Source organism: Cynocephalus volans, chromosome 1, assembly GCF_027409185.1.
Source record: "Cynocephalus volans isolate mCynVol1 chromosome 1, mCynVol1.pri, whole genome shotgun sequence".
Taxonomy (NCBI): Eukaryota; Metazoa; Chordata; class Mammalia; order Dermoptera; family Cynocephalidae; genus Cynocephalus; species Cynocephalus volans.
The window spans coordinates 26,300,797-26,328,633 of NC_084460.1; the positions used below are offsets into that span (position 1 = coordinate 26,300,797).

Below are 27,837 nucleotides of genomic sequence, written 5' to 3' on the forward strand. Positions count from 1 at the left end.
CCCACAGAAGCCTGGTTGGAACTTGCGGCCTGAGCCAAATCTGGTCAATTGCCTACTAAAAACAAATATGCCAACACTCTCCACAGGGTTTAAAAAAAAACTCTGAATATTATAACATGATATTTTAAATGTCCAGGATATAATCCAAAACTACTTGACATATGAAGAAACATGAAAATCTCAACTCACATGGGAAAACACAATCAACAGATATCAATGCTGAAATAACACAGATGTTGGAATTATCTGACAAAGTTTTCAAAGAAGCTTTTAGAAAAATCTTTCAACAAGTAAGACAAATAATCTAGAAACAAATGCAAAGATAGAATGTTTAAGCAAACAAATAGAACATATAAAGAAGGACAAAATGGAAATGTTAGAACTAAAAAATAAAATAACAACAACAAAAACTCCTTGGGTGGGTGCAATAGCAGAATGGAGATGGCAAAGAAACAAGCCATTGTCTTGAAAACAGAAAAATAGAAATTATCCAATATGAACAACAGAGAGAAAAATGATTGAGAAAAAATAAACAGAAACTGCAGGGACATGTGGGACAATTCCAAAAGAGCTAATTTTTGTGTCAGCAGAATCCAAGAAGAACAAGAGAAATAGAGTGGTGCAAGAGAAGATATTTGAGGAAATAATGACTAAAAACCACCCAAATTTGGTGAAAGACATAAACCTACAGGTTCAAAAAGCTGAGTGAACCACAAACAGGATAAACCCAAAGAAATCCAAGCCCCACTTTTTATATTTTGGAACTGCAAAGAAGGAGTCATTACCCTTGTCATTAGAGATACTTACACCTTGAGATCTTGAGACTGTCTCCTGTTATGAACCATAAAAATAATAAATGTAGAGAGTAAAACTAAATTAAATCAGTTCAGAGTGGTATGAAATGAAAATTCAGAATTTCCTGCCCTTTCAGTTGTACCTCTTAGGGTCACTCACTATTTCTGTTTTTAGTTCTTCTAGTTGCTAAAGAATGATTTCAAAAGATTTAAAGACTTAACATAGCTAATGATTAATAACTACACTGTATATGAACATAGAATCAAAACCAATTTGTAAAATATCTCTTCCAGTCATTTCAAAAAGCACATAAATGTGAAATAAGTGCCCCTTGTATTGCATAACACACATCAGTCCTGGGGTCCAATTCATCTCAGGTCTGTGCTGCATATAACCACTGGTGACTGAAATGGTACCTACACGCTTTCCTTCCTTTCCCCAAAGCAGTGCGGAAGAGGTGGTGTGAACACGAGGTTCTTAAGGAATCCCTATAGGAAAAGGTAAACAAAGTCTCATATCTGTGGATTGGGATGGCCATTGTCTCAAAGGCAGGTCTATGTTTCGAACAGATACCTAAGCCAGAAAAATGAGAGAACCATCAGATCACAGGATTAATGTGAGGCAAGCCTCATCCTTCAGGGAAAACTAGATCCAGGAACTCTCTCACCCACTGCATGCTCTCTTTCTCCATCATTAATCTTCTCTGCAGTCTTATTTTCTCTAGGTGGTGATTTTAGTGAGGAGGCAATGTCCTGGCAAGTGCTGGGGCTCTCCCTTTTTAATTTTGTCTCTCAGTATCCATTCTTCTCTTCTGTAGGCACAGAACTCCTGATTTTTAGTTGGGCATTTGTCTGCCCAGAATGAAGACTATATTTCCCAGCCTCCCATGCAGCTAAATTCGGCCATACCACTAAGTTGTAGTCAGGGAGGTATGAGGAGAAGAGATGTGTGCAAGTTCTAGGTCATGCCCTTAAAGCGAAGGGGATGTACCCTCACATTCCTTCTTTCCCACTTCCCACTGGTTGGAATGAAAATGTGGCTGGAGAGCCATCTTGGGTCATGCCTGAGGGTAGGATTCTATGGATAGAGAGGCACAAGCAGAAGAAGCACAGGTGCCTGGACGCCTGTGAAGTCCTACCTGCACTGCACCATCTGCCTCTGGACTGTTAAATGAGAGAGACAGCAACTTTTGTCTCATTTCAGCCACTGTTAATTTGGTTTCTGTTACAGCCTGTATCCTAACAAATGTAAAAATTACCAAAACTGTCACAAGCTCATTGAGATCCAAGGGAAGGGGACATAGATGGGGGGAAGAGTGTCAAACTTTGAGGTCATGTTTAAAACACTACTAGAGCACACACAGGGAGACCAGAGAAGGTTTAGTCCACATCTGCCTTGCTAGGTCCTAGACTGTTTCACAATGCTCCCTTGAGTCACAGTGCCTCTGTATGTACTGTTCCTTCACCCTAACACGCACACATAGATGGTCAACACCTTCGGATCCTGGCTAAACTTGGCTAATTCAGGGAAGGATTTCACCATACTCCAGGCTGAGACATGCATCTCTGTTACATTTCCCTCATAGCATGACACCATGTATCAATCTCTCACATACTTACAGATTTGAAACTTTACATTTATCTGTATGGTTATTTGATTGTCTCTTCCACACAGACTGTAAGTTCTGTGAGGTCAGGGACTGAGTCTGTTCCCGTCGCTGCTGTATCCCCAGTCCCCAGCACAGTGCTAGCATATAGTAGGTGCTCAAAAATAATATATATATTTAAGCTAGGGGTAAACGAATGAATTTGGACAGGACAGGATTCATGCAGGGCACTGTAAATACCGACTCTTCTTCCAATAAAGAAAACCAGAGTTCAAAATCTTGAGCCAGACTGGATACTAACATGGAAACTCATGTGCTGACTTCTCACAACCATCCTCTTACAGGAAGAATGAATAACTGTGCGCTTAGAAGTGTGAACCTGCTCAAAGGCTCCCAGTCAGTAACGGCAGACCGCCTATTATTGTTCCCATTTCTTTGGTTAAGGAGATGCCTGCCTGGCTGGAAGAACATAGGAAGGTAAGGAGGGGGAGCACGATGGCCCCCGCAACACGGTTACATCGGAGGACTCGCGGCTTCCGGCTTTCGGGGCTTCCGGTCCCTCTGCCCCGCGGCCTGGGCTTCCGGGACGTGCGCGCTGTGCGGGGGCGCGCACGCAGGGCGGGGAGTGCGGGGGCGCGCGCGTGCGCAGGCGAGGCGCGGAGGGACGAAACAGACCCGTTGAGTTGCCGCCAGGTCCGCTCTTGGTCCACGCCGCCAGTCGCGCCGCCCGCCCGCCTAGCGTCCGCCGCCGCCATGGGAGTGCAGGTGGAGACTATCTCGCCAGGAGACGGTGAGTAGCGGCGCCCGGCGGTCCGGGGTGCTTCCACCGCCGCGCGCATCCGCTCACCGTGCCGGTCTGTCTCCGCAGGGCGCACCTTTCCGAAGCGCGGCCAGACCTGCGTGGTGCACTACACCGGTGAGTGGGCCGGGCCCGCAGGGTGGGGGGACCGGGCCGCGGCCCCCGGCCCGTGTGCGGCTGACTGCCGCGGACTGGGGGCTCAGGACCTAGGGCGTGGCAGCAGCGAGGCCCGCGTGGCCCAAGGCTGAGGCCTTAGTAGTGACTGAGCCCCGGAGGGGGCAGCCTCGGGCCTGCTGAGCCCGGGACGGTCCGAGCCGGCGGTCATGAGCGTTCGTTGTGGGCTAGGCGTTACTTAGTACATCAAAAGTAATTCTGGGCCTTAGATGCTGCCATATGCCCGCTGTACAGATGAGGAAACTGAGGCTTGGCGAGGCGAAGTCACTTGCCCAAGGTCACGCTCAGGAATGGGCAGAGCCCTGGCCAAGGACCATTAGGAAGGATTTGTGCCATTTCCGTGCCCGGATTGACACCCTGTCCTCGCTTCTGGCCCTCCCTTCAGTGGAGATAAGAAAGGCAAGGTAGTTCTGAGTCTGCAGAGTTGTCCCTTCTCCCGGGCAACTGGGAGTTTCCCCGTCGGCCGCGGGTGGGGAAACGTCCCACTTCCTAAGTCATTGCTTTGGCTGGTCTGGCCTTGGAGGAAGTAGATCTGCACGGACTTTTTCCTCTTCTTACTTCTGAGTCACTTACAAATCCAAGCCTCAGTGGCAGCGATGGCCCAGGCTGACCGGAAGCTGCCTATGTGATTTAGCCCCCCATCCCTTCTAGGATGAGAGATTCTTCTCCTCTCCGTTTCAAAAATAAGGAAACTGGGGGTTCAGTGAGGGTAATAAACAGTGATGTAAGCCAGAGGAAATTTTAGACCCCCGGCCAGAATTCAAACATCAAAGTCGCGCCTTGGAACCATCTTTTACTCCATGCCCTTACAAGGTCCTCCTGGGTTGTAGGGGGCGGGGAGGCGCGGGGTGGGGGGGCGCTGAGCTAGCCGAGGGAGACTCCATGACTGTGGGCTGTTGGTTCTAGAAGGGGCAGAATGATTGCTCTAAGCACAGTTGTTGGTTGGAATAACCTTCCCTCCCCCTCCTCCTTCCCCTTTCTCCCCCTTCCCACCCTTTCCTCTGTTCTTCTTCCTTCCTCTGTTTCTTCTCCTCCCCCTCCCCTTTCCTCCTCCTCCTCCTCATGGGCTGTGGGCAGTTCTGACCAAGCTACTGAGGGATAAGCTCTACGCTTCTCTCCCAGATCGTGGGGGGAGACCTCTGTTGAGAGAAATGACTTTCACTGGGAAGGGGGAAAAAAGCAACTAACATCTTGCCTCCCATACCCTTTTATTTCTCTGGTCCTTCTCCACTGGTAGAAATGGGGGTAGGATGTGGAAGGAGTTAAGGACTAGAACCTGAGAAAGGCTGCTGAAGGAGGAGGTATTGAAACCCATCTTTGTAGGGAACAGTGTCATGTTTGTGAACAAAACTGGAAAGTGGTTTTGACGTTTTAAATAGCTGTCCTTGTAGGCGGTGGTCAGCACCTGAGCCAGAGAGGTCTAGAAGATGAAAGCTCATCAGTTTGGTGGGTTTTGATGGGAGGGATGAGGAGAGTGACCAGTGCTTTTTATTTACAGTGCTGGGGTGAGTGGGCAGTTCATTCAGTGTCTGTAGTCAACTGGGGCAGATAATGGACTTCAGAGGTGAGAAGCTGCCCTCTGTTGCACCCCCTCCCCACCCTGGTTTGTGAGTAGCCACACTGGGACACTAGAGCATTTGGGTACATCTGTCCCATTTCCAAGTCTGTGCCCTTCATCCTTTGCTCGCCCATGTTCTGGTGCTGCTGTCAGGACTGAACACCAGCATGTAGCCTGGACCGCATTGCACTGTGCCTCTTGGTAGAATGTCCCCACAGCGTGTCTGGAGCCTTTTCCTAAGAGAACAGATGGTTGTGGGACCCAGAACACCATCAAGGCTCTCAGTGCCTCTTCAAGTCTGTGTTTTCCTCGCGGGTGGCACCCACCCACATGTTCCCAGAACAGCAGCAGGACCCTGGCATGCATTGGGACAAAAGCTTTCTTTTTTATTTCATTTTGATAAGCCCTACAAAGACGCCTTAGTGAGAAGCCAGCTCTGCCTCATGCTCCCAGAACAGGCTGTTCTCAAGCAGGCAGGCGGCTTTGTTCCCGTGGGTCTTTGCCTCCAGCTTCCCAGGAAGAACCTGTTTGAGACCTGTGGGGGCGTGAGAGGAGGGGGTAGGCATTGTGAGATCTCATCTGTAGCAGTTAAGGCTTTTAAATCACTGGGAACAGAATCCATCTTGAGGGAACATGATCAAAAGGAGGCTTATCATAAAGATTTGGGGTGGGGGGTCCTCAAAGGCAGGAAGTTCACTGGTCCTCCAAAAGGGAGAAGAAATTCTCATGCTTTTCTCTACCTGGCTGCCTCAATGGTCTCTTGTTAAAGATTTGCATTTTTCTGTTTCTCCCAACTGGTGGATGGGGGAAGTCCCCTTCATGCCCATCCCCCACCGCTCCGCATGCCCACTTTCTCTGTCTTCTTTTGAATATCTGGCTCAGATTGCTTGGCTGTGTGACTCTGGTAATTACAGTTCCTAAGAGAGAGGATCTTATTGACCCAGATTTGGGTCAGGTGAACAGTTCTGATCCAGTCAGCTCTGGCCAGGTGTCCACTACTGCTGATTTGGGGGCAGATCCAAAGAAAGAGTGGTGGAAGTAAGGTGGCCAGAATCCCCCCTCTGCCACCAGAGATATGCATAGCACGGACTGACTCTAGCAGCACCAGTTAAGCATCTCCTGGGAGCGTGGCAGGCAGTGAGGTGGGTGGGAGGAGGGAGAAAGGTGACTGCTGAGTAAGTGCCTTGAGGATCAAGTGGATTCTCATGGCCCTTCCCTGCCTCCAGGTAGCTCCCTCATTGTTACTGATGAGCTTGTCCTGGCAATCTAAGTGTATCTCCCTCTTACATCAGAAGGCCTTGTGCCTGTCATTGTGAGAGCAACCGCAGGTGGACTGAAAGAATTCTTTTTTTAATTCTTTTAAAAGTAGCTGCACATCTTGTCTTTGGAATTGGGTTTAAGTCATCCGTAGCCTTCAGGCTTCTGACTGAGAGAAACCCAGAGTCCCTCATCTCCTTAGGAGTCCACTTGGAGGGCCACCGAGGCTCCCAGGACAAGGGTGACCACTTTGCTGCAGCCCCCCTGAAGCCCCTTGCTTTTCTTTAGCCTCTGTGCCCCCCCTGCTTTATCCCCCTCCCCCACCGTCTTTCCCAGAGGGGTCTTTCTTGGTTGATGGTCTGACGTCTGGAGGAAGGCTCACCCCTAAGAGACACCTCTGATGGCTTCCCCTGGTGTGTACTGTGGTGAGGCAGACAGGCTGTAACTCTGTGCAGGGCTGCGACAGGACCCTTTTTCCTTCCTACAGCAGACGCTTATGGAGCAACAGCAACAAGGCAGGCACTGGGGATATGACCAGTGAACAGAATAGACAAAAACCTCATCTGGTTGGGCTCATGGTGAGGAGACTAACATCAGGTAGTCAGAGGTGCTATGCAGAGATTAAAGCAGAGTGAGAGATGGGAAGGGGAGTGGTGCTCTATTGTCTAAGAAATGGCATGTTAGCATTCACTCAGAGGAAGTTGGAGGTGAGCTCTGGGGGAGCTAGGGGAAGAAGACTCCAGGTAGGTGGGGGGAAGAGCTCGTGCAAGGCCCTGGAGCAAGACCATGCTTAGTAAGCCTTAGAGGAATAGCAAGGAGACCTCGTGGCTGGAGTGGACTGTGAGGGAAAATGTGGTAGGAGATGAGGGGGTGGTGGAGCCTTATAGGTTGTTAGGAGAATGTTGAGTCAGGTGGGAGCCATTGGCTGACTTGGATTTTAACAGGACCTCTTCCTTTCTGACTACTGTGTGGACAGTGGACTGTTGGGGACAAAAGCAGAAACAGGACCCTGGTTATAAGCTGGTTTTGAAATGTGTGCCAGCCCAGGCAGTGGGCAGGAATGGTGCCAAGTGGATAGTGATCCCCAAAGAGGATGTGGGTCCTTTGCTGGGTTCAGATCTTGTCTCTGTCATATGACAGGCTGTGAGAGCTTGAGCACATCATCCCACTTTTCTCAGCTTTCATGTGCTGTCAGTAAAATGGGAGCATAACAGCACTGCTGTGGGAGTGGCTGGGGGCCTTAGAGCTGGGAGCAAGTGCATTTTGGGAGGGCAGTGACAGTGATGGTATTAGTACACATACTGTCACTCAGGTTCCCTCTGTCCCAGGCACCAGGTGATGTATCCCTTGTCCTTTGTGATGTCTAGAGTGGGAGAAGGCAGAGCCCTGGTCTTGGCTCTCAAGCTCTGTGTAGTGGCCCAAACTTCGATGCAATCGAGGATTCGCAGAGTTGGATGGGGCTTAAGGCCTTGTCTTCCTCCTTTTTTCCATGTGGGGAAATAGGTGCCTGGAAAGGAGAATGGAGCTGACTGAATGAGGACTCACCTTACAACAGGTCTGCACATTGCCTGCAGGATATGTTGGCTGAGAAAACTGCAGCTGTTCTCTTCAACTTGGGGACCAAGAGTAGTTTTTAGTGGTTTGTTTTGGTGGGTATGATAGGAGCAGGGGTGGGCTGTACCGGCTTGGCTATGTGAGCAGGTTCAGGTATCAGTTTCCTTTAACACAATGAGATGTTAACACTTTGAAAACAGGCCTTGTTATGGAAACATTACTTTGTTTTCTCTGGGATTGTGATTACCAAAATACAGAATCACACAGGTGCTATCGTCCTGCTCTTCCACAGGTAAGAGCAGAAGGCAGTTCTCTGCCTTAAATGAACCAGAGGCTCCACAGCATTCTTATGTGTGTGTGTAACTCTTCATTGGGAAGTTTTCAAACAAAGAAAAATCAAAAAAGAAGAATGAATACCCATGTACTACCACCTAGATTCCAGGATGTGTGACATTTTGTCATATTGCCATTTCTGTCTACTTACATAATATGCATATACATTGATCTATAATTTTTTTGCTGAACCGTTTTAAGTTGCAAACATCATGGCATTTTATTTCTGAATACTTGAGCATACCCTGAGAAGAAGAATACTTTCCTTATCATCCTACTTGGCACATTTAAGAAATAAAATGGTTTAATAGTGTCTAAAACCAAATTCATATTGAAACTACCCCAGTTTTCTCCAAAATGCTTTTTATTCTGCTTTTTAACCACAATTCAGTTGAGCTTCACTCATTGGTAATATCCATAGTCTCAATTTAGAGTCCTCACATTGTTTTTTCTTAACAACCCTGATTTTTAGAAGAAAGAGGCTGATTATCTTATAGAATACCCCATAGCTGTCTCATTTTCTCATGATAGTGTTTAACTTGTTCCCTTGCCTTAATTTCCTGTAAACTGGACATTCAGTTTTAAATGTCTGAATAGATTCTGGTTTAATATTTTAGTGTGAAGACTTCATCCTCAGCACACAAGGGGGACATCACTCTTTGTGCTGCTAAATTTGATTTTTTTTGTAAAGGTCCATTTTTTCCTTTGCAGTTGGCAGTGATCTGTGCAGTGCTTGGATATCCCACAGATTCCATGTTCTTCGTCAGCCTTTCACCTTTCACTGGTATTTACCCCAATTATTGATCATTCTTACCTGAAGAAATGTTTTTATTGGCATTCACAAAGTGGGAATTTTTAAAGTTCTTTCATTCCTTCTAAATTTATTAGCTGCCATTCTATAATGCTAGAGTAAAGCTAAAATTTTCCCTTCAATTACCAGTTTTTAAAGTGAGGAATAGGTGTTAAAGTCATCCCCTGTGGTGGCAAGTGACTTCTTTCTGTTTATCCCTTCTTAGTGTGTTATGGAATTATAAATTTTACGCAGGACCTAAACATCAGTGATACTCATTATTCTTTTTGATGATAATATTGTCCTAAGTTTGGCTAGTAGGAGCCCCTTCAAGTGGGCTCCATTGCCTTTTTGGCATGCTCCTACTGTTCCTTAATCAATTCCTTGGTTTTGAGTCCTGGTATCTGTCCACAGAGCTCTGGTTCCCTTCAGTGGGGCCCATAGACTTTTTTTAAAACACTTTATTGAATATAATTTACATATCATAAAATTCACCCATTTTTTCCTCTAAAAATATTGTCACCTGGCGTTTCCCATGGAAAAGGCCAGGGTATCATGAATAATTTAGACATGTACCATCCAGTTCTCACTTTGGTGCTTATGGCAATGTTCGTTTGTTTATTTGTTTTTATTTCTGTATTGTCTTCTCTCCTGTTTTGTTTGTTTGTTTACCTATTGAGGAGCTTAGTCAAGTCCCTCCATTCGTTCCCCGGCCCCCTTTAATTGTGACCAGGTAAATTCTAGCAGTATAAAAACTGGGAGGAGGAAAGGGAAGGGGAGGGGAAATAATCAGCTCCTGAATGCTGCTGTTTCTTCTGTTATTATATTTACTCTTCCCTCCCAGGAGCTCACAGTTCCTTGAACACACCAAGACTTTCCCACGTGAGGGTCTCTACTCCCACTTCCCACCGCATGGCAGGCTCTTTCCTAGTCTTTATAGGGGTTGTAACGTAAGCAACACCCCCTTAGTGGGTTAAGAGGTTCTTCACATGTGTACACACATGGCCCTAATTCTTTGACAAGGCACCTGTCCATTTTCTTCTAAGCCCTAATCACAGTCAGGCTGTGTGTAGTTACATCTCCTCTTTCCCCAGCAGCTTGCAGGCTCCAGGAGATCAGAACCACACCAGCGTTGTTCTCTAGGGTCTCTCCATCAATACTTGGTGTTGAGTGGGTATTCAGTGACTGAATGAGTGGCGAGTTAGGCCCTAGCATTAGACTCTAGCTGGAGTGGACAAAGCCCACGTTCCTGTTATGACTGGTATACTATTTCTACTTCCTCTAGGTTAGAATGAAAAAGGAAATATTGACAACATTTTGGACTTGGCGCAGTCCCTGTAGAATAATTAAATTGTGACCACTCCTTCCTTTTGCACTCACTGCACTTAGGTCAGCACACCAAAACCTTCTCCTTGTCATTCAACGAATGTGATAGGAGCTGGGGAAAGCCTCAGCCTTGCTCTCAAGGTGCTTGCTTGCCCTGTAGGGAGTGGTCAGTTTTAGGCTGGAACTTGGCACCTATAGGGTAGAACTTTCTGGAAGAAGCACCAACTGGTCTTGGATGTATATTGCTCAGTCAGACGGCAGGAAAGGGTTTTCCAAGTATGCACAAAGGCCTGGAGTGGGAAAAAGTGCCTTTGATTTTTCCACAAGTACTTATCAACCATCTGCTATGTGCAAAGCACTATTCTACGTACCAGGAGCTTACAAGTGAAGACTCAGCACCTGCCCTCATAGATCTTACACTGTAGAGAAAAACACAGATAATAAATATGATTAATAAGCAAAAATACATTAGCCAGTGAGTGCTAAGGAGGAGGCAGGAAAAGGATGAGCTATTGGATAGACTGGTAAAGTCCTCAATAAGAAAGTGACTTTTGAGCAAAGACCTGAAACAGGTAAGGGAGTAATCCATGCAACTCTTTGGGCAAGATTATTTTAGGCACGGGAAAGCAAGTGCAAAGGCCCTGGGGTGGGAGTGCCCCAGGTGTATATGTAGAACGTAAGGAAGCAGTGTTCTTGGAGTGGAGAAATTTGAGTGTAATCAGAGGGGAGGTCAGAGAGATGCTGGTGGGAGTGGCAGCTCTTACGGGGTCTCGTCTCGTAGGCTGTTTTAAGCACTTCACTTTCTTTTCTGAGTGAGGTGGGGAGCCATGGGAGGGTTTTAGCAGAGGAGTAATAGGGCCTGGTATTTTAAAAGGATATCCATCTGGCTGCCATGCCAGGTTAAGTCTATAGGAGAGTAAGGGCAGAAGCAAGGAGACCAGGCAGGGAATTGTAATAATAATCTAGAGCAGCGGTCCAGAATCAGCTCATGCCTTTCACCATTATACTGCACAGAAAATGTATATTTCTACCATTTCCAGCTGGCTGCTGTGAAATAGTGTTTCTTCTCCCTTTCCCCACGTAATGTAACGTGACGATCTTCTTATTTATATTGTATGCAACGAGGCAATCCTCTTATTTATATTGTGATTAAAATGGAAAATGGAAAGATTGCCCACAAGGGCATACCTTCTGGTCTGTGTTCTTTGTATTGCTGCTGGGATCCTGTGTGTTTTTCTCACTGTGGGCCCTGCCTTTGAAAATACACTTTTGGTCATGGACTCTAAAGAGATTTAGCCAAAGGTTAGAGGCATTTTCATACTACTTATGGGAAATGTGCTTGCTCTCGGTTTATGAACTCAGGAAAATGCTGGGGGGAGGGAGCTGGTTCCCTCCTTGCGAAGGCACTTGACTTTTGGTCATACCACACTCGGGGGTTCTCAAAACCCCAGTTCAGGAAGGTTGCAATGGAATGCAGCCACAGTGCCCCAGAAATGGAACAAAAACGTAAGCTTTGATTTAATACCTCTTACCTACGTAAGTGGAGTCCCTTTTCACCCATCAGGATTGGGACAAGTAGGTAGCTGACATGTTAATCATAAAAGTGACATCATGTCTCTAAACATTTTTATTTGAAACACAAACATAAATCATGTGCTAAAGGGCCGTGTCTTTTTCTTTGAGTGTGGCTCTGCTGGTGGAGTTTCCTGTCAGAGTTTTTGTGAAAACCAATTTGGGCTTTTTTTAAAAGTAGAGTGAGGACTGTCATGAGATCATCTAAATACCAAACCTGTCCAGATTTTTAAGATTTCTTTCTCCACATATATAGTAGTCTTCGTCCCACTAGCAGTGCTTCTTAGCAACTTGCCTTTATTGAGTCTCTCTAAGCAGTCATCTAGGACCACTGTTTCTGTTCACACTCATATTTCATTGATTTACATACTGTTTAGTTAACGTTATCTGTATACACTAAGTATAACTGCCATAAATGGGTTAGGGGACAAACTCAGCTGTTGACTGCCCTTGGTAAGCAGAAAATTGACATGGAAATGAAGGAGTGAGGATGAGCTGGAGAACAAGGCACGAGGGAGCTCTTCTCCACTCCAGGCTATGCAGGCTGTGGGTTTATAGGGGTCTCTGGCAAGGCAGTTAGGCTAAGAGAGCTTCTGTATCTAAGAAGAAGAAGGAAGGGAAACAGCTGAGCCATCAGACTACAGGCAGGACACCCATCTGGGAATATTCTAAGAGGCTTTGAATGCACATCTGCAAAAAAATGTCTTTCAGTTTGGTTCCCTCTACTTCCACTGAGTCATTGGCACTTTTTGTACTTCAGAAACTCACCTGTGTATTGAAAATAGAAATCCTTTCTCCCTCTCCCAACTGTAAATGGTGAGAACTTTATTCTGTTTTGAAGGTCTGGGGCTTGAGATGTTTTGTTATTTTGTTGTTACTGGTTTACGATTAAGTTTTTTGTTTATTAATCTTAAAACTTTCCATATTTTGATCCCTGTGTAATGCTGCCTCTGAAAACCTCCTGCAAAGATTCATGAACACTGTAAACCGCATTGTGAGTCATGACCGTTAACTACAAGCGCTGAAGCCACAGTCTGTAGAGGTGCTTTCTTAGTCACCTTACCTTACCCAGCAGAGGGTATGTGAGTGCCCTGCCTTCTGCAGAGCAGCGTGCACTAGCAGTGACTCTGTTTCTGTTGTGTTATTACAGGTTGAGCATCCCTAATGCTCAGTGCTCCAAAATTTGAAACTTTTTGAGCACTGACATGATGCTCAAAGGAAATGCTCATTGGAGCATTTTGGATTTCTGATTTTCAGATTAGGGATGCTAAACCAGTATATGTATATATATATATATTCTGCAAATATTCAATAATCCAAAATCCAAAGCACTTCTGGTCCCAAGTATTATGGATGAGGAATACTCAATCTGTAGTGAAATAATAACCCAGTGGTCCTTGTGAATCTCCAAGTCCTGGTCTTGGATCTTAATCACTGCCTGTGTGGTGTGGGTCGAGCACCAGGAATACAGTCCAGGGGCATTGTCTGCCCAGCAGCAGCTGGCCAAGTCTGCCTCTGCTGATTCCTTCTGAACAAGAACTCTCTCACACAGGTAGGCAGCAGGAAAGGGCAGGCTGCAAGGAGGGGGACAGACTTGAGACTCTTCCCCATGCCTCCCCCCATATTTTTTTAAAGCCTACTGGTTCTTAAAAATCATGGAAATAAGTCAAATGCAGAAGCACTCTTGAGTGCCAGTGTCACGAGTGCCCAGGTGTGAGCTGAGTGCACGGAGCTGTGGAACTCTGAGTCCAGGTCTGTGACCTCGAGCTGCATTCAGTCAGAGTCAAGCCTCAGTACTTGGAATCAAGAATATGGAGCTATTCCAGGCAGTTTTTCAGTCATGAGGTATAGATTTGTGTATAGTCAGAAATTGGTTAGTTCTGCAACTGGAGTGTAATGCTGATGATGATTTATGCTAAGAATGGCCTTTAGAACTTGAAGAATGTCACCTGTCAGGTCTGAACTGTTACCTCAGTTGCCTCCTCTCAGGAGAGCATGCTTTCTCTAGGAAATTATGGCACTAACTTGGCAGGTGGTTTCACTGTTCAGGGACTCCAGGTCCTGGCACAGATTTCCAGAGTTAAAATTGGAGCAGCTGCTGAGACTTGACTTGCTGCCTGCTTTACCTGTTCCTTCCCCAAACAGAGGAAGCACTTTTTATCCATTGCCAGAATGGATGTAGGAGCTAAACAAATGCAGGATTTTTGTAAATGGCACTCCCTACTTTTTTTCCTCTTTATTTTTTTTTTAAAGTTTTATTGAAGCATAAACTGCATGTATTTAAAGTCTACAATTTCTTAAGTTTTGATGTTTCTTTGTTCCCCTTTGAAATCCTGTCCTTACTCTCCCCTAACAACTACTGGTGTGCTTGTCTGTCAGCATAGATTTGCATTTTCTGAAGGTTTATGTAAATGAAATCATGCTGTATGTATTCTTTTGTCTGGCTTCTTTTTGCTCGGCATAATTAATTTGAGATTTATCTGTGTCGTTCCATGTATCAGTAGTTTATTCCTTTTTATTGCTGAATAATTTTCTATTGGTATACTGATTTGTTCACCAGTTGATGGATGTTTGGGTTGGTTCTTAGTTTTTGGCCATTATAGATAAATCTACTTTGAACATTTGTGTACAAGTCTTTGTGTGGATGCAGCCTGACATTTTTCTTGAATAATATACCCAGGGGTAAAATGGCCGGGTCTGTGGGAGGTGTGTGTTTAACTTAAACTATCAAGCTGTTTTCCAGAGTGGTTGCTGCATTTTATATTCCCGCTAGCAGTGTGAGAATTCCAGTTCCTTCATTTTCTCACTAATACCTGACATGGTCAGTCTTTTCAGTTTTACTCATTTTAATCAGTAGTAGAAGGCATATCTCCTCATGGTTTTAATTTGCATTTTTGTAATGACTAAGAATGTTGAGCATCTTTTCATGTGCTTACTTGCCATTCATATATCTTTTTCAATAAGGTATACTTGCCTTTTTTTGTTGGGTGGTTTGTTTTCTTATTGTAGAATTTTGATGGTTTTTATGGTGTACAAAAATTTTCTTCTAGTCTGTGGCTGCTTGTCTTTTCATTCTCTTAACAGTGTTTTTTTTAACTACAGAAGTTTTTAATTTTGATGAAGTTCAACTTACTATGGATTGTGGTTTTTGATGTATCTAAGAAACCTTTGCCTTACCCAAGGTCAAAAAGATTTCTTTCCTGTGTTTTCTTCTAGAAGTTCTATAGGTTTAGCATTTACGTTTAGGTCTATAGTCCGTTTCGAGTTAATATTTGATAATAGTGTGAAGTATGGATCCAGTTTTTTGCTTTTTTATATATGAATACCTAGTTGTTCCAGCCCAATGTATTTTTCATTTCAGACATTGTAGTCTTCATCTCTGGAAGTTTGATTTGAGTCTTAATGTCCTTCTTTACTAATTCTAACATTTGTGTCAGTTCTGTGTTGGTTTCAATTGATTTATAAGTCTCCTCATTGTGGGCCATGTCTTTTTGCCTTTTTGGAGGCAAGACATTATGAATTTTAAGTTTGGGATGCTGGGTATTTTTATTCTTATAAATTTTCTTGAGCTTGTACTGAGAAACATTTAAGTTACTTGGTAACAGTTTGATTGTTGTGGATCTTGCTTTTGTAAGATTTATTAGGTAGGTTTGGAGCAGTGCTTACTTTAGGGCTGTTTGCCACTACTGAGGTGAGATCTTCCTGAGTATTCTACCCGGTGCCTCATGATTGGCACTCCAGTCTGGCTGGTGGAAACAGGCACTGCTCCCAGTCCCGTGTGAGTAGTTCTTCTAGGTTTGAGTCTTTTCGTCAAACACTGATTAATACTCTGCTGAATACTCAAGGAGGGTCCTCTGCAAACCTCTGGGGCCCTCTGTCTATACAGCTTTCTCCTGCCTGGTGCTGTGTCCTATGGACTCTAGCTAGCTGGAGTTACATCCCAGTTCCCTCTCCCTGGAATCTTCCAAGGATATAAACTGGAGCAATTGTAGGGCTCGCCTTGTTGGTTTCCTGTCCCTCAGGGATTACTGTCCTGTTACCCATGTCTAGTGTCTTGAAAACTGTTGTTTTAGCTATTTTGCTTGCGTTACTCTTATTTTTTGTGTGGGTTTTTTTTTTTTTTTTGGTTGTTTCAGGAACAAGCTGATCCCTATTCCTCCATCACCGCTTCTCTTATGTTCTGCATTCAACACTGACCAGCATAATCCCCACTGCAGAAAACACTACATGCACTCTCATGCCTGCTGCTTAATAGACAGTGGCTCCCCTCCTGCATCACCTCCTCTCTCAGCCTGCTGACATCTCCTTGTCCTATAGCTTATACCATTGTTTGACACCCACTTAATCACATACTGCTCTGCTCATCTTTGGGGATATTGTTTAGCTTTTGGACTTAAATTATGAGAAATCCCCTCCTCAGGCCTAAGGAACACCACCACCACCACCACTCAACCTTCCCTGTGAAGATTTCTCCTTCTGAGGAAGTAGATGAGATCGACAGATGGTGACTATGGTCTGAAGTTCTGGAGCATGGCTCATGTCCCTTTCCCGGGGACAACAGATCATCTGAAATAGTGTAGGAGAATAAGATAAACAGTGTAGGCAAAGATCCTGCATAAAGCGCCTTTACTTAGAAATCCTACTTCCTAGCTTGTATACTTTCATAAGATGGTGGGGAGAGGCTTTACCCTTCAATGTCCCAGATAAGATTAAAGAGCTGGGGTTATTAGACAGACATCGTCACAGACTCACAGTCTCTGCACTGAAGAGCCTCCAGGCTGGCTCAGTGGCAAATAGAGGCTGTGCCCCACCTTGTGTTCCCGGCCAGGTACTAGGCAGCTAGTTGAAGCATCTCACCTTAGGCAAAGTAGCGTTGATGCCTATAACATCTGGAGGTTGCTCGGCATTGCATTTGATTGGAAATAAGAGGAAAGTGTAGGGAGTCTGTCTCAGTACCCTGTAGTTTTTCATTGCAATCAAAATATGATCTTGTCCAGGTTGGGGCCATGTTCAAATGTGACAAGAAATACAAGATGTGGAATCAGCCTAAGTGTCCATCAACAGATGAATCCATAAAGAATATGTGGTATCTGTGCACAATAGAAAACTATTCAGCCATATAAAAGAATGAGATACTATCATTCGTGGCAACATGGATGAGCTTGGATGACATTATAGTAAGTGAAATAAGCCAGGAACAGAAAGAGAAATACCACATGTTCTCACTCATATGTGGAAGCTAAGAAAGTTGTTGATTGCATAGAAATAGATAGTAGAATGGTGGTTACCAGAGCCTGGGAAGGGTTGAGAAGAGCAAAGATAGTGAGAGGTTGGTTAACAGATACAAAGTACAGCTTGACAGTGGGAATAAGATGTAGTGTTCTGTAGCACTGTAGGGTGACTGTGATTACTAACAATTTATTGTATACATTCAGTTAGCCAGAACTGAGGATTTTGAATGTTCCAACACAAAAAAATGACAAATGTTTGAGGTAATAAAATTTTTTTTAAATCAGTGGTTGCCAGGGTTTCAGGGAAGGAGGGATGAATAGGTAGAGCACAGGATTTTTAGGGCAGTGAAGCTGTAGAATAATATAATTGTGAATACATGACATTATATATTTGTCAAAACCCGTAGAATTGTACAACACAAAGAGGGACCCCAGTGTAAATTTAATTTAACAATAATGTATAAATATTGGTTCCTAGTTGTAACAAATGTACCACACTGATGTAAGATGTTAATAATAGGAGAAACAGGGTGGGGGGGTGGTACTTTCTGCCACTATTTCTGTAAACTTAAAACTGCTATAAAAATAAAGTCTGTTACCAAAAAAAAAAAAAAAAAAAATAGGAAAATTGTTTTGTATGTACATTGTATTTTTTAAACAGGTTAAAACCCATTAGTGTATCATGAAATTTAGTGGGTCACAATCAGCATTCTTTTAAAAATGAAAAGTATCCCTTGTAGTAACTGTTACATGTAAATATTGTCTTGTTTCTACACAGCATGTGGATGGTGTGTACTGGGTCCTGACACAGAACACCGGTCAGGCTCTTTGTGGTCTTGGGTGTTGAGTTCCATGTCTTCGTTACTCCTCTCATGGCAGCACTACATAGGGGTGCACTAAGTAAATGTCAGATAAAGGTTTTCCTTGTACCAATTAGATCACATTCTGCTGCAAGTAACTGAAAACCTGACTTAACACAAAGCAGACTTTTCTTTTTTAGTAAGACTTAATTTTTTCAGAGCTGTTTATATTCTCAGCAAAATTGACAGGGAGGTATAGGGATTGCCCATACATCTGCTGGCCCCACACATGCACAGCCTCCCCCATTATTACCATCCCCCACCAGAGTGGTACATGTGTTTCAATTGATGAACTTACACTGACACATTATAATCACCTAAAGCCCGTAGTTTATGTTAGCATTTGCTCTTGGTCTTGTATATTCTATGGGTTTGGACAAATGTATAATGACGTGTCCACCACCAGAGTATCATAAAGAGATTTTCACTTCCCTAAAAAATCCTCTGTGCTCCATCTGCCCATCCCTCTGTCCACCCCTAACTCCTGGCAACCACCAGTCTTTTTACTGTTTTTATAGTTTTGCCTTCAAAGCAGACTTTTAATCACCGCAGAACACAAGTCTTGAGGAAGGTGCTTGGGGGCTGGTTCAGAGAACTGGAATGACTGACTATCCTGTGGTGCTGTTGCCTTTCTCATGGTCACATTGTGGCTGCTGAGGTTCCAGACATCACGTCCTCACATGACAGCATTCAACAGAAGAAAGGGCAGGAGCTTTCTTCCTGAGTGGCTCTCTTTTTCTTTTTACCGTGAGGCAGATTTCAGTAGACTTCATTGTAGGTGAAGTAGTGCCCAAACTAAGTAGGTCTTAGTGCCCAAACTGCCAGTAGGCCTGCCCCACACCAACCCTGGCATAGAGGAAAGGCTTAGGTTGATTCCAGTACTTCTCCTGGTCTGGCCTATTGCTGCTCCTGGAAAGTTGATGTTCGGTGAGAAACGGGTAGAGGTGCTGGGTCTGGATTGTGCCACAGCCTTGGTTCCAGGTGCCCCTCCGGTCATGTTTTTCTCTGTGGGTTTTGTCCAGCCACCCTTTGCAGACAGGGCTCAGTGGCCAGGGACCACGCTGCCATTCTTGGCCCTTTCCCAGGGTGCTTCCTTACCTAGTGTCTTGTCTACAATGGCTACTCAGGAAGCCCTGGACCCCGACTCAAGGTCTGCTCAAAAGAACGCAGACCAGGATATTTCTGGTTATCAGTCTCCTCTGTGCCCTACAGTTCCCATTGGGCTAAATAAAGCCTTTTGCTAGAGCCAGTCCCCACCACTCATTGGCTCTGACATTCTGCAGGTTACTGAGCTGTGGAGTTGATTTTCTTGTTTCTGTTACAAGCAGTCACATGAGGGTGGATGGAAAGGCTCCCGGCCTGGCCAGGGAAAGGATTTTGAGAATCATAGCCATTTGTCGCCTGCTGTCACCCTTGACTTTGAGTCCAGTTGGTTGTGTTCAGTGTATAAAGCAGAGCTGGAAGTGGGCTAAAGGGAATGTGTATAGTGGGTATTGTGGAGTGTGGAGACCTGTGCCTCTCCCAGTTACTCATTTATAGAAAACTGTTCAAATCCTGCCATTTGTCATTTCTTTTATCAGGTAATGATTGTATTCTGGTAAAGGAATGACCTAAATGTGTACACCAACTTGCCGGTTCTGGTTATGCACTGACTTGGAACCGGGCCGAGTTCCCACTTCCCACCTTCCTGTCTCCCTCTTAGTCCTTAGCTCCCAGCTCCAGACCCCAGGCAGTATCAGTGCCCATTCTGCCCCAGGACATCCGTCTCCCCGCCTGCTCTGTTAGGACAGAAGCACCCACCCTAAACCCCCCCACCCCCATTTCCTATTTTGCTAAAGTCCACGTAGTCTGGTGGCTGTGATAACACTGCCAATTCATCCCAGCTTCCCTGTCCTACTTACAAGTGTTGACATTGTTTTTTAGGTTGGGATTTTGTCAGGATTTCCCTCCTGCCCTAAACATACACAGACACACACACAACAGAATTATGTTTTGATGGGTCTTCTCAGTGAGGCTTAGCTCCATGGTGGGTACCCACCCTCAGCCTCCAATGAAATCAGTTTTGTGTCAATTATATGTCAACGACTGGCTGGCCCCTTCCAGTCTGGTATTCTAGTGTGAGAGTTTTCTCAGGGTCACCTATCACAATTGTGTGGAAGGCGCCTAGCCCAGTCCCTGACTCAGTGGAAACTCTGCCAGCAGAGTCGTTAGCAGTTTGCTGAGTAAAATTCTCTGAGGGTGCTAAACCCTCCTTATTACTATCCCTGTTCTCTCCAGCCATCTCTGATAGGAAGCGTTAACTGTGCAAAAATGTACTTCAGAGGTCTGGGGCACCACTGGATAAAGTAAGTGGGATGAAATGCTGCACAGGTTCTGTCTGGCATTTCTCTGGTTTCAGGCCAGGTCAGTTTTTACTTTTCGCAGGAAGATTATGACAACTCAGGAGCCAGCCTGCAAGGGCTCAACTTTGTGTCCCAGGTTCCCTATTGGTACGAGACCCCCAGTGCCCCCAGTCTAATGAAAACTCTCTCTTTCCACGCCCATGATGCTGAGCAAGTTCTCCCCTCCTCTGATGACCACCCAGTCACTCACGGCCTGGAAAGCAGCCATGTGTGTGGCTCACAGTCAGTGAACAAGAAAGGAGATCCTGGGGTGGCAGAGGGTGGAGGGATTTGCCTCAGCTGAAAAGTGGAAGCACAGCATGCCTATGTTTTGTGTGTAAAAGGTAATGGAGGTGTTTGGGGAATGAGTGTGGCTTCTTGCACCCTATGTGACTTTCAGCTGTTGAGTGAGCCTAAAGGGACCCCAGTTCTTAGTCTGGGAGGAAACCCACAGGGTGCTGGGAAAGTCACGCAGGAGGGATTCCCCATCTCCGGGACAAGGTAGACTGCTGCCCACCTCTGGTAGGTAAGGTCCCTTCATGGTCAACTTACTGCTTGGAGTCAGGGAAGAGCACCCATAGATCTGGGGTAGAGGGACTGTCCCAACTTCTTAGATGCCCAGTGAGGTCACAGGAAATCCTCCCTAGACTCTGCGGCTCCTCCCAGGCCTAGAGCACCCCGCCAGCCCCTTACGCGCTGGCGGCTGTAGTGAGAGCTCTGCTGCTGGCTTCTGGCTTGCCTTGTGCTGTTACTCCTTGTTGCTCATGTTACAACTGCCCTTTTTCACAGGGATGCTTGAAGATGGAAAGAAATTTGATTCCTCCCGGGACAGAAACAAGCCCTTTAAGTTTATGCTAGGCAAACAGGAGGTGATCCGAGGCTGGGAAGAAGGGGTTGCCCAGGTATGCTCTTGTTTGTTTTGTTTTGTTTCCTAGTATCTACCTTTTAAATTATTTTTATAGGGGCTGGCTGGTTGGCTTGGTTAGAGTGCATCCTTATAACACCAAGGTCACAGGTTCAGATCCCTGTACCTGCCAGCCACAAAAATAAATAAATAAATAAAAATAAATAAACAGAATTGTATAGGTAGCTCATTCATATGGTTCAAAAATCAAAAAAAGGTTTAAGTGGGAAGTCTCACTCTCATCCCATCCCATCTGCCCTGTACCCAACAAGTAACTCCTGTTATGAATGTTCCCTGTATTTAGAGTTTCTTTAAACATATATTCCACTGACCATACACTCCTCTTTCTCTTGCCTTCACACACACATGTTGTTCCGCACTTTACTTTTCCACTAAATCTATTTTTGACATTTTCCATACCAGTTCATAAAAGAGGAGGAAACTCTCTTATGAGGGGTCTTCAAAAAGTTTGTGGAAAGATTCACATTATTTTTTAATTCAATTTTTCCGTGAGCTTTTGACATTCCCTCGTGCAGCTGCATCGTATTCTCTCAGGTGAGTGTGCTATAATTTATTTGACCAGTGCCCTGTTGACGGGCATTTGGGTCGTTCCTGGCATTTTGCTGTCATAAACAATCTTGTGTGATGTGTGCAAGTGTTGCCATGGGACAAGTTCTGGAAAGCAGGGTGAGTGGTTCAAAGGTGGTGGGCACTGTGTTCTGACAGGTCTCACCAAGCCGCCAGCCAGGAGGACTGTACTCTTTGAACTGCCACTGGCAGCCACCAAGGTACTAACCCCACCCAGCCCCACCAGCACAGTGTGGTGTTAAATCTTGGTCTCATGACAGTATGATGAGTGGAAAGTGATATTTTGGTGTAGTTTTGATTTGTGTGGGTCTTATTATTGACCATGTGGCATCAGGCCACTTCTGAGAGGTCCCACTCATGAAGAAAGTCATTTCATGTCTGTTTCCTCACCTCTTCCCTCCGCATTTGTGGAAACTGCTCTTATTCTGCCAATACTGTGAAATTCCCAGGGGACAGTAGGGGACCCAGGATTGCCAAATTTCAGTTGGATTCTATTCTTCCATAAGCCCAGGAATTTATTCTTGGCCCTAACCAGGTAAAGGGATGTTTACAGTGGCCTGAGACCCAGGGGCTTTATGATTAGGCTCTGCATGATGGTAATTAGTTTCTTCCCTTCCCACCGAGGAGAAGTGGAAATTTAACCAAGACAAAAAGAAAGATTTCTATCTCTCTGTGTCTTTTCCAGAATACACATTGTTTCACTTCCTCTATTTTCACTGATTTATCTCTCCAGATCAACTGCTTCACTTTTGGAAACTTTAAGTGTTCCACTCCCAGGTGTCTGTGTTTCTGTTTGTGCGGGGGCAGAGGGTTGGCAGTACAAGGAAGATCTCTGTAGTCTGCTTCCCTTGGGAAACCTTGCCAACCATACCTTTTTGCCCCTGTCTCCTCAGTCTGGCTGGCTCTTTGGTCTATAGCCCATCCCCCATCTCCCGTGCCAACCATTGTCCACAGCACAACCCATCTGCTGGGACTGATGCAGCACTGTCACAATAACTGTGTTGTATGTCCCAAGGGCTCTAGCTGCCGTCGAGATAGTGTTACCAGCCTACTTCACATCCCAGGCTTGGCCAGGCTTGGTGAGGGATGCCCACACTCCCCCTTGACCCAGTGCTTTGGGGTCAGTCACAGCCCTGTCACTTGTGAGAAGTCTGGATAGTTTGAGACTTATGTAGAACATCTTTTAAACTCTCCTCCACAGAGTGTTTCTCCAGCAAGTGAGTTAAAAAGCACAGGAAGTGGGGGGATTGTCTTGTACCCCCTTCTTGTTTTCTTTTGATGCTGCTGTTTTGGTTTTACATGTTCACAGGTATGGAGTCCTACCACAAGTACTGTTTTGGCATCTTCCTTTTTGCATCTAATCGTTTATCTCGGACATCTTTCCATGTTAGTACATTTAAAGCCACTATATTCTTTCTAATGGCTACTCCATGGTATGGATATGCCTGTGAAACCATTCCCCTTGTGATGGATATTTGGGTTGTTAGCAGAATATTCTAGAAATAGAATTGCTGAGTCAAAGGATATGATTGTTTTGAATGTTTTTAGATAAAGCCATATGCTTTTCATTGTCCTTACCACCATGGTCCAACATGTCCCAGTTTCTGAGGGGAGCTATAGGAAGCAAGGATTCTAAGTTGCTTTAGAAACTTCCTTACGGCCTGTGGCTTCTTCTTTGGTCACCATCTCTGAGGCTGAGTCAGACAGCCAGGAATGCACACACAGAAAGTAAAAGTAGAGATAGGTAGAAGGACGGAAATACAGCAGAGAACCTGCTCACTGTTCAGAAAATAGATATTTATGCTTATTTGTGTATTTGATTAGAAACTGAAAAAATATGCAAATACATTTTTTAAAGTGAAACTTCCCTCTACACTGGTCCCTATCCACGCTATTTGCCCCATAGAAGAATGCTGGTATTATTAATGTCCTTACAAAGATGTTTTCTTTTTATTCAGTGGGAACAAACAAATATTGTCACAAATGATAGCATACTATACATGCTATTTGTACCCCAGAAAATCATGTTGTCTTTTTTGAAGTTTTTCTATATGAGTATGCATATAAATTTAGAGAGTACAGAAAAATAGACTACCCCAAATATTACTTTCTGTATGTGTGTGTGTTTTTTTAAAGCAATGTTTTGGTCAAAGTATTCCTTTTTCAAGAAGAGCATAGATGCAACTTTACAATATGTCCTTTGAGTGATGGGCCTCTGAAGGACTAGATGGTGAGACTTCTGGGGTGCTGAAGACCTGGGTGGAAAGGTTGACGGCCTGACCCTCCTGGGAGTCAGGAAGGCCATTGGGCCCCTTATAGCAACATGCAGGGATCATGGAGGTGGACTGCCAGTCTCCAAGTCCTGCACGGGGAGTGCCTGACACTTGGGCAAATGCAAAGTCACTGAAATGTCCTGATTAACACTGCTGGCCAAGGAACCACCAGGTAAACAGCTCCGCTTCTTGCAAACACACTTGGGGAGTGTGCCCAGCTGAGTCTTTCTTCTTTGTTCTTTTCACAGATGAGTGTGGGTCAGAGAGCGAAGCTGACTATCTCCCCAGACTATGCCTATGGTGCCACTGGGCACCCAGGCATCATCCCACCACACGCCACTCTGGTCTTCGATGTGGAGCTTCTAAAACTGGAATGACAGGAATGGCCTCCTCCCTTAGCTCCCTGTTCTTGGGTAAGGAAACTTAATGCTGAAGGCCCTTTAACTACCTGTGCTCCTCCTATGCTGTGCCCAGTCTTTGGTGGGTAGGAAGAGAACAAAAAAGCCTCAGGGGCCTTTTTTCCTCTACTGGATATCCTTTCAGTGTTAGTAATTAGTTTATATCTTGAATGTAAAAGTTTTGACCACCTAAGGAAAGGGACAGCATATGCTCTGCACGAATTCATGGGGATGGTAGCTGTTTAAGCAAGTGTTTATATGTAGCTGTAAACTAAAGCTGATTTGTGGCATTGTAGAAACATAGGCCCAATTTTTAGGGCCAACATTTTAGTTCTTTAGAACTAAATAAGACCCTTGAAGTGACTCTGCTCAACCCTGTGTTTCTAGAAGCTAGTGAGAAAAGCACCTCTGAACAGAAACATCATGTCCTAGCTTATGCAGCTCTCTTAGCCACACAGTTTGTGGTTACTGTCTGTTAGATGACATGAGGAACGTGTTACCACCTTGGTCCACCTGTGAACCTGATGGGGTAGGGGGAGGGGAGGGAAGGGAGAGAACGATGAAGGGCTACCAGCGACCCTGACCTAAATCTCTCCGCTGACTGCCAAAGAACATCTCAGAGCATCTTGCACAGGTCTTGAAGGAAAGCCCAAGGGCAAACCCAGAAAGTTATGTTTGAGTGAATAAATGAATACTGGAGACATTTCCCAAGTCTATTCAGCATGACAAATACCAGCTTGGGGCTGTGATTCTCAGTCTGGACTGCATATGAGAATCACCAGGGAAGCTTTTAAGACTTTCCTGATATCCAGGCCACACCCTAATCCAGTTAATCACAATCATGGGGTGGGATTCAGGCAGAAAGAGTTTTTTGAAAGCCCCCAGGTGATTCCAATATGTGGCCAAGTTGCAGACCCAGTTATAATGGGACCCATATTGTCAGCAGCGTGGGTGGACAGCCCTCCTGCCGTCCTTAGCAAAGTAAACTTAATCTTAGGTTAAAAACAAAAAAGCAAAACAAAACATGTGGACCAATTTAAGCAGGAAGAAGGTTGCTCACCTGGGAACCCAGCCCGAGCCCATCTGGCTTTCTCTAGCTGGAACACAAGTGGCTTGGTCTCAGACCTCTCAGCGGTTAGGGAAGTGACTTGGCATGGTTGATGGCACTGTGGCTGTCCCCACTGCATACAGAGAACACGGAGCTGCTGAAACTCACATATTTTCTGTCCCCAACAGATCTGCCATGGAGGGATCTGGTGCCTCCAGACGCGTGCACATGAATCCATACGGAGCTTGTTGGAGCTTTTCCTGATGTTCCACTACACTCTCTGTATAAACATCTGCCCCGACTGAATGTGTTCTGTCACTCAGCTTTGCTTCCACACATCCACTTCCTCTTCCCCTTTCTCCTCGTGTGAGTGTTTACCTAAACTATATGCCATAAACCTCAAGTTACTCATTTTATTTTGTTTTCGTTTGGGGGTGAAGATTCAGTTTCAGTCTTTTGGATCTAGGTTTCCAATTAAATATATGGTCAAGTATTAACAGCACAAATGATGGGTTAACTTTAGAATAGGAATTGGTGTTTGGGGGGTGGGGTGCAAGAATCTTTATTTTATTTTATGTTTTTTTGGATGAAATTTTTATCTATTGTATATTAAGAATTCTTGCTGCTGCGCTGCAAAGCCATAGCAGATTTGAGGCGCTGTGAGGGCTGAATTATTCTCCAAGTTGAGAGATGTCCTTGGGTTAAATTAAAAGCCCTACCTAAAACTGAAGTGGGGAGGCAGAGAGCCTTTGCCTCCACCAGTCCCCCTCCCTCCCAACCCTCTGCCTTTAGAAAGCAGATTATTTCCATTGCGATGTTGGACACTACAGGTATTTGTCCCTGGGCCAGCAGGGACCTCTGAAGCCTTCTTTGTGGCCTGGCTTATTTCTGTTTTTTTCCATCCTGTGGTTTTTCTAATGGATTTTCAGGACTTTTGTAATCTCATAACTATCCAAGCTCCACCACTTCCTAAATTTTAAGAACTTTAATCGAAAGTTTAAATTGAAGGTGCTGTTTGTAGACTTAACACCCAATGAAAGCCCAGCCATCATGACCATTCCTCGAATGTTCTCTAAGAAAATGATGCTGGTCATCGCAGCTTCAGCATCGCCTGTTTTTTGATGCTTGGCTCCCTCTGCCAATCACAGAGTTTCCTGGCTTTCCTTCCCTCGGCCCCTTCTCCTTGCTGTCCTGTGTAGTGATTTGGTGAGAGAAATTGATGCTACCCACCGCTCCCCACCCCCCCAGCACCACATATGAGTTTCAAGTTTTATTATTGCAATAAAAGTGCTTTATGCTGGCTTTTCTCAGCTCTGTGCTATGGTGGTTACTTTCAAGTGCTTCCCCTGCCATTTGGTACAGGAGGTGGCATTGGGCAAGGGGAAGGGTGGCAAAGAGGATTAGTAGCCAAGGCATCTTGGCAGAAGAACAGCAGTGGACATCGTTCCTCATTGGCCACTCCAGGGTTAGGCTTGCCAAAGAAACTGCTTGGAGGTCAGGCCAGGACATTCAGGGAGGATCCCCTCCCCCATTATCAAATGTTCATTAAATATGGGTTCTGGGTAGAGCACTATGCTGGGTGCTCAGGTTACAAAGAAATGGGAGATAACAACCAGCTCTCAAGAAGTGAGTCACATCCAATTGAAGATAGGCTATCAAAAAATTGATGAAGAGTTGCAAAGGAAGATTTTGATTTTAAATTGGTGTTAGTGACATTTGGTGAGGAAGGACTTGGTCATGTGGTCAGGCTGGGTGGTTTCAGTAGCTACTCTGGCCCCTACCCTGTACGTGCCAGTAACACTTCTCCTGTACTGAGTTATAGAGGTCACCAAAAATGCTCCCACACCTTTATAGCCACCTTTCAAAATTGTCCTGGTTCAGAGCCATTGATTTTAAATAGAAAGGTTATTCAAGCACTTGCTGCTTAGTGATTTTCTAAATCCTTCCCATTGTTTTATTCAGATTGCCAGAATAATATTCTACAATTATATTTTATTTTCCCCGAAATCGTTTTATAAAAATTGTCAAGCAACAAAGTAAAAGATTGTTACAGTAAACACCTATATATCCACCACCTAGATTTTATCATGAGCATGTGACTATACCAATTTATTACATCTCTCCATCCTACCATCCTTTATGTTGCATTTCATAGTTATAGTAGACATCACTACCCCCTAATACATATCATTAACTGGGGTGTACCGTTGGCTTACATTTCTGTACCCCTGTCAAAATATAGAATGACACCATCACCCCAGAAAATTTCATTACGCCCTTTCCCAGTCCCTACCCCAGCCCCAGAAGGCAAGAATTGTTTTGATTATTTCCCACCATAGATTATTGTTGCCTGTTTTAGAATTTAAACAGAATCCTACAGCGTGTCCTCT

General features: G+C 44.8%; 1 protein-coding gene across 2 annotated transcripts; it reads left to right on the plus strand.

Moving 5' to 3' along the window:
- The first annotated feature begins 3,026 nt into the window (after positions 1-3,026).
- FKBP1A (FKBP prolyl isomerase 1A) lies at positions 3,027-26,757 on the plus strand. 2 transcript variants are annotated; one of them, XM_063101241.1, is made up of 5 exons: positions 3,027-3,191; positions 3,270-3,317; positions 21,026-21,138; positions 24,250-24,414; positions 25,636-26,757. In XM_063101241.1, the coding sequence occupies exons 1-4, from the start codon at positions 3,155-3,157 to the stop codon at positions 24,376-24,378; spliced, it is 327 nt and encodes a 108-aa protein (XP_062957311.1). In that variant the 5' UTR covers positions 3,027-3,154; the 3' UTR covers positions 24,379-24,414; positions 25,636-26,757. The 2 variants fall into 2 exon arrangements, with proteins under 2 accessions (XP_062957311.1, XP_062957322.1); XM_063101252.1 differs by lacking the exon at positions 21,026-21,138.
- The last annotated feature ends 1,080 nt before the right edge of the window (positions 26,758-27,837 follow it).